The following is a 6,745-nucleotide window of genomic DNA, read 5'->3' as shown; positions in this document are numbered from 1 at the left end:
TCCCAGCTTCCCCTTCCCCTCCTGTGTCCTCAAGTCCATTTTCTACATCTGTGTCTTTATTCCTGCCATGCCACTAGGTTCATCAGTACCGTTTTTTTAGATTCCATATATATGTGTTAGCATACGGTATTTGTTTTTCTCTTTCTGACTTACTTCACTCTGTATGACAGACTCTAGGTCCATCCACCTCACTACAAATAACTCAATTTCGTTTCTTTTTATAGCTGAGTAATATTCCATTGTATATATGTATCACCAGTTTTGAGCAATTTAATTACGTGCCTACATGTAATTTTTGTAAAGTTTCTTGTGCTTGGGGTTCGTTAAGATTCTTCAATCTGTTGGCTGATAGCTTTTACCATATTTGGACAATTTTTGGCCATATTTCCTTCAAATACATTCTTTAGTTCTCCTACCTTTCCTTTGAAAATTCCAAATTTTAAGAAATTTTTTATTTTGGAGTAATTTTTAATTGCACAAGTGCTGCAAAAGTGCAGGGAGTTGATGTGCACTCTTCTCTCAACTTCCCTATTATTAAGATCATATGTACTGTGGTACCTTTGTCAAAATTAAGAAACTAACGCTGGTACATCACTATTAACTAAACCTCTATTACTTGGATTTCATCAGTTTTTCCATTAATGTTCACTTTTTGTTCCAGGATCCAATCCATGATACTACCTTGCTTTTATTTGTCAAGTCTTAGTCTCTTCTGGTCTGTGACTGGGGATATTAATTTTAATAATATATTTTAACACAATATATCAAAACATCATTTAAAACTGATCAATATTTTAAAAATTATCAATAATGTATTTTACATTATTTTTTCATACTAAATCTTCAAAATCTAGTGTGTATACTTACAACACAAATTAAACTCAGACACTTTCATTGGAAGTACTTCATCTGCATTTAGAGCTCACAAAATTTACAGTTGAAAAAGTAGATTCATATTCTCCAGTTGTTCCAATATACTTAAAATTCTTCCAATAATTGCACTGAGTATCAGTTTTTAAATTTAAATTAACTAATTAAGAAATTCAGTTCAGTTGCAGTAGCCATAGTTCAAGTGCACGATTGCCCTATGTGGCTAACAGCTACCATATTAAATAGTGCAGTTCTAGACCACTGTAAGGACTTTTGCTTTTATTCTGAGCTCTGAAGGGTTTTGAGCAAAGGAGTGACATGATCTCATTGAAGATTACTCAGCTGTGCTGGAGAACAAATTGAGGTGAGGGCAGAAGCTAAGAGACCAGCCAGGAGGCTACTGCAATAACCCAGGTGAGTGAGGCAGGTGCTCGGTACTAGGGCAGTAGCAGTAGAGGTGGAGAAAGGTGGTAGGATTCCAGGACTACCTGGTTGGACCTGACACAATCTGCTTACAGATTAGATGTGGGGTCAGGAATGACACCAAGATTTGGGGCTTAAAAATGGAACAAGGAATGTCTTTTACAGAGAAGACTTTGTAGGAAGTACGTTGGGAGTGGGGAGATCAGGGGCTGTTTTGAACATTTTGAGTTTAAAATACCTATGAGACAGTTAAGTGGAGACGTTAGGTAGACAGTGGATATTTGAGTCTGGGGTTCAGGAGAGAGAGTTCTGCTGGGGTTATACATTTGGGAATCGTTAACACATAGATAGTATTTTATTTTATAAAATATTTATTTACTTTTGGCTGCGTCAGGTGTTGGTCTTAGTTGCGGCACGTGGGACCTTTCGTTGGGGTCCCCCAGCTCTCCAGCTGTAGCGCACTTGTGGCACACAGGCTTAGTTGCCCCGCAGCCTGTGGGATCTTAGTTCTTGACCAGGGATCGAACCCACATCCCCTGCATTGGAAGGCAGATTCTTAACCTCTGGACCACCAGGGAAGTCCCCAACGGTGGTATTTTAAAAGGTAAGATTTGAGGACTTCCCTGGTGGTCTAGTGGTTAAGACTCCCCTGCTTCCAATGCAGGGGGCACAGGTTCGATCTCTGGTGAGGGAAGTTCCGCATGCCACAGAGTGCGGCCCCCACCCCAAAAAAGAAAAAAGTAAGATTGGAGGAGCTTACCAAAGGAGTGAGTGTACAGAAAGAAGAGTTAGTAGCAGAATTTTCAGGAAAATGCAATTTTCAAAATGCATTTCAAAACGCAAGTTTTGAGATCAGGCCCCAAAGAGATCAACAAGAATTGGTGGAATAGTATATTCCTCCAATTAAAAGCAGTGTTAGGCTCAACGATGCAAAGGTAGTGATTAGCCAACCAGGTATAGCAAATCATTTTGCTGTGCTGAAGCAAAAATACAGAGCCAGAAGGTATGGAAAGATGTATTCGGTGAGGAAGGGCTTTCAGGCTGGCCGGGTGGCTAGTCAGAGCTGGGAATGCGAGGGTTCTAAGGACAGCTTTGGAGTTAACAAGTGACAGCTGCAGTTAGTTTCCTACACGTACACAAAACTAACCAACCTGTCCTGCCACAGAGCATATGTCATAATGCGGGTACAACAGGCATCTCGTTCCGCAAATGAAGAGAGGCACTGCCTTGGACCACAAAGCCACTTAGCCGCAGAGCCTCGCCCTCGCGTAATTACCAGGGAGGTGCCCTTCCCCCGAGGGCACTTGAGCTCTAAAGTGGGACAGGCCCGGAGGGAGGGGGGCTAACAAGGCGAGTTCAGAAATACCAACAGTGATGGGAGTGTGAGTTTTGCGCAGAATTCTGACAAACGGGAGGGCCTTGGCTTGAAGACGAGGCATACAGTCATTTAAGTATAGTGGAAGAACTAAGGCTAGTGGAAGCTCAAGGACAAAAAGCACTGAGATTCTTGAGTTGGCGCTGTGAACTATCCTTCCTGGCCGCATCCTCCCTAAGTCGGGCAGTGAGGAGCCTGAAGAACCGAGGAGTGAGGGGGCTGTGGCGGGGAAGGGCCGACTGACACGGCCCCTTTTAGGTCCTGATGCTGGGAGCAGCGTCCGCACTCCTATTTTCCTTTCACCGGGTCACTCTGCCCGGGAGTGGCTAGCTCTCGGGCAAAACTACGACCTGGTTAAACGGGAAGGTGCAGGAAAGCCAGTCTACCGGCGCCCCGGGGACACCCGCTGACGGCCAGCATCTCTTTGACTCCCGGCGCCGAGTGGACAGAGTCAGACCGGAAGACCCCGCGGGGCTGGGCTCGTGGGCCGCAGTAGAAGGGGCGGTGCCAGGGCACACGAACCAATCACGGCAGACGTGTTCACGTAGCTAGCACTGGCCAATAGGCGGCCGCGGCGACCGCGGCGGGGAAATTCAAACGTGTTTGCGGAGCGGGGCTGGGATTCCATCTTTTGTTCTCAACTCAGCTTTCCGGCGGAGAGTCCGACCTTACCGGCGCACGGAGGGACGGCGGCGGCCGGTGTGTGGGCTCTTTAGCCGCGCCGCGCGGGCCGGTGAGCGGTGGGGGCGAGGCGGGGAGGGCTCACAGCCTGGCAGAAGACGTAGGGTGCGGCTCAACGGGCTGGAGGGGGAGGGGCGGGCTCTCTGCCCCTCCAATCCTCCCGGTAGTGCCGGAGATTTTTTTTTGTTGAGAACCCGGGAAACGAGAGGTAGATGTGGACTTGGCTGGAGAGAGGGCCTGGCAGGGCATCTGGGGAGACTCCCTCTCTTGTCTGGTGTTTTAGAACAGGGAGAGGAGATGGTGGCCGTGATTCTGACAGTTACCTTTGGAACCTGGCTTCAAGGGGTGATACCTAGCTGCCCGCTTTATCCCCCTTTTTCATTGTTACGCTCGAGGTCTGGGGCGCCATTGATATCAGTGGCCCTGGGTTACTGGATTGATGGGTTTGAGAATCACAAAGATGAGATTGACAGGAAGAAAGACTGCGGACACTGCGGACTAAACATCAACACCATGCAGATGAGCAAGTGCTCAGTACTGTACTAATACAGTAGATTCTTGGTATTAGAATGATTAAGGTAGCACATCATGTTTCTGCCAGATATGCACAAGAACAAGCTGCTGATACCTCATTTATCAATAAAGGGCAGTGATGTTGCATGTATCATGCTTTGAAAGCACTTGCAATGTGCAGGTTTACTGACATAAAGCAGATGAATAAATGAATGGTTATTCTCACTACCAAAAGGGTTTTTTTATGCCTATATGTCACTACCAGAATCCAAGCAAACATACCATCACATTTTTTTAAACGACTGAATTTGCAGATGGCCCAGAGGAAATAATTCTGGAAAAAGAGTGAAAGGAAGGCAGAGAAGAAAAATGGAAAGTTTGAAAGGGGGCAGCAACTTCTGTGTTGTGCAATGGCTTCATTGACGTTCTGGTGGAAAGAAGAGGTGGACTTACGTGTTGGAATCCTTGCTGGGTAGATTACAAAGACATGCTGTTGTTTTTGTGCACATAGCTTCATAAATACTACCTTGATAATATCTGTGTTGAGATATTCATATTTATAATGCTTTAGTCTCCTGGGTTCTAAAAGGCTAGTTGCAACATTTTTTTCTTTAATGCTAGTAAAAATAGGAATTCTGAATAGTTCGATTTTTTTTTTCCTTAGAAATGGAGGCTGAGGATTTAAGTGGCAGAGAATTGACAATTGATTCCATAATGAACAAAGTGAGAGATATTAAAAATAAATTTAAAAACGAAGACCTTACTGATGAGCTAAGCTTGAATAAAGCCTCTGCTGATACTACAGGTGAGTTCCCTTGTTTTGAATACCTCTGTGGTAAAGGAAGGAAATGTTAACCACTGGGTGTTCACATGGTGTACTTTTCTCAGTAATTGACGCTCACCAGTTAGAGTACAAACATTTTATGTTTTAACCCTTTTGTGTGGAAATATTCCCACAATTTTCCACTTTCTTAAGAAAGGACACTTAACATCACATATTACAGTGTGCTCAGAGGTAATTTTCATAACTCTTCCATTATTGGTAGCTCTCATTTCTGCTGATATGCCTGCCATCAATAGGTATGCCATTTTTTTTCCATTCCTTTTTTTGCTGCAAACTGAGAAAACCTCACCAATCTCAATAAAAGGATGTACAGGTTTAAGGTTAAACACTCAGTATTTGATTTGAAGAATCTTCCTCTTACTCTCCTGGCCTTTCCTATTCTCCCTTGCTCACAGCAGCTTCCTTGCTATGCCTCCTGTGTGCTGGACCAGCTCCTATCCCAGTGCCTTCGTCCTTGCTCTCTGCCTGGAACACCGCTGCCCAGCTACCTGCCCACTCTTACCTCCTTCAAGTCTTTGTTCAAATGTCATCTCATCAAGGCCTTCCCTAACTCACCTATTTAAAATAGCAACCTGTGGGTTTGGGTGTGTGTCCCCTGTTTCCTTTCCCTGTATTATTTTTCTCTATAGCACTAATCACTTTATATCTCATTTACTCATGTGTTTATTGTCTCTCTCCTCCACTAGAAAGTGAGCTCTCTGAGGGTGTGGCTTTTATCTGTTGTGTTGTGTCTGCAGAACTAAGAATGGTGCCTAGCAAGTAGTAGGTACTTAAATGTTTATTGAATGATGAATGAGTGAAAGTGCCCAAAGTTTAATGCCCTAGTTTTATGAAAAGTATTAGCTCAGAAGCCGAATTCTTTACTATATTTTAGATTGTTGAGATTTTTGAAAAGTGACCTTTGGATAAGTTTGTTGTATCTGTACTAACCATTAAGTGGATGAGGGATTGAAAGCAAATGGAAGAACCTATAACTAGTCATGATGGCAGGTCATATTCACTTGAAACCACTTAGAAACTGATCATTTTGGTGTTAAGCAAATTCTTAATATGGTGATATTCTATCACCACACTTTGTGTATTTAAACAGTGGTAACAAAGCTTGTATGCCAAGGTAGATAAGTCCTTATTTAAAATCTTTAGTTGCTCAAAACTGTGAATACTTAACATATATTGATAATTGGGATGTAAAACATGATACTGAGGAAGATTAAAACCGTGGTTTCTAGATGAGAAGAATTTAGTATCTACTATGCTGCATTGTAACATATGTTTGACATCGAATGAATACTAACACAATAAGACAGGATGCTTTAAGGTTTTAACAGAGGGAGAATGAGGTATGAGAAATACATCTTCAAAGACCTTTTTTTAGACACCTTGAAGGCTAACTTGTTAGGAAGGCGATGGGAGGTAAAACTGAAAATGAAGTTAAGATCAGACCAGATTAAATTTAAGGGTAAAAACAAAGTTATGAATCTGTTTTTTTGGTTTTTGGTTTTTTTTTTTAGTAAAAAGCAGAAACAGTAATTTTGTTTGTAAAAGCAAATATTTAACCCTTGTTGAAGGTAACTGAAACTAATAGAAGGAACGATAGTTTCTCTGAGAAATCTAAATATAATAATGTTTAATAATGACTAAAATATCCTGAACAGGACAACTAGTAACACTAAAGAAGGTTAAAAATAGATTAACAACATGAAAATTTTGGAGAAATGTGGGTAAATTGGAGGGAGAGGAAAATGACCATACTAGTTGCTTATCTTTTGTAAATTGGTTTTGTTTGATCGGTTTAAAACTAAGTTTGAGGAATATGGATATAATGTTGGATCAATAAGGTTGTAAAGGTTATGTTAGGACTAGGGCAGTAAGTTTCTAAATTTTGAATGAATAAGTATGAAGAATTTTCCAAGAAAGTTGGTACTGGTGGTGGTGAGAGAGGCTCAGGTTTTCTTTGCATCGTTAGGACGCTAAGATAGAATTATGCTGCTGCAGCATACAATATTCTTAGACTGCATATGGTTTTCTAAAGCTCCTCA

General features: G+C 42.2%; 1 protein-coding gene across 6 annotated transcripts in view; it reads left to right on the top strand.

Moving 5' to 3' along the window:
• Positions 1-3,265: 3,265 nt before the first annotated feature.
• The window catches only part of TTK (TTK protein kinase), a 47,268-nt gene continuing 43,788 nt past the window's right edge, over positions 3,266-6,745 (top strand). For 3 of the 6 annotated variants that reach the window (XM_027091841.1, XM_027091851.1, XM_027091831.1), the window contains exons 1-2: positions 3,266-3,401; positions 4,527-4,667. In XM_027091841.1, coding sequence (XP_026947642.1) covers positions 4,529-4,667 — 139 coding nt within the window. In that variant the 5' untranslated portion in view covers positions 3,266-3,401; positions 4,527-4,528. The remainder of the gene's footprint in view (positions 3,402-4,526; positions 4,668-6,745) is intronic. The other 3 variants (XM_027091863.1, XM_027091860.1, XM_027091843.1) reach the window with 2 other exon arrangements.

This window comes from Aethalodelphis obliquidens, unplaced genomic scaffold (genome assembly GCF_003676395.1).
Source record: "Aethalodelphis obliquidens isolate GAN/ISIS:26980383/991018 unplaced genomic scaffold, ASM367639v1 scaffold3, whole genome shotgun sequence".
In the NCBI taxonomy this organism is placed as follows: Eukaryota; Metazoa; Chordata; class Mammalia; order Artiodactyla; family Delphinidae; genus Aethalodelphis; species Aethalodelphis obliquidens.
The sequence above is the reverse complement of the archived record's forward strand: the minus strand, read 5'-3'. Positions and strand labels throughout refer to the sequence as shown.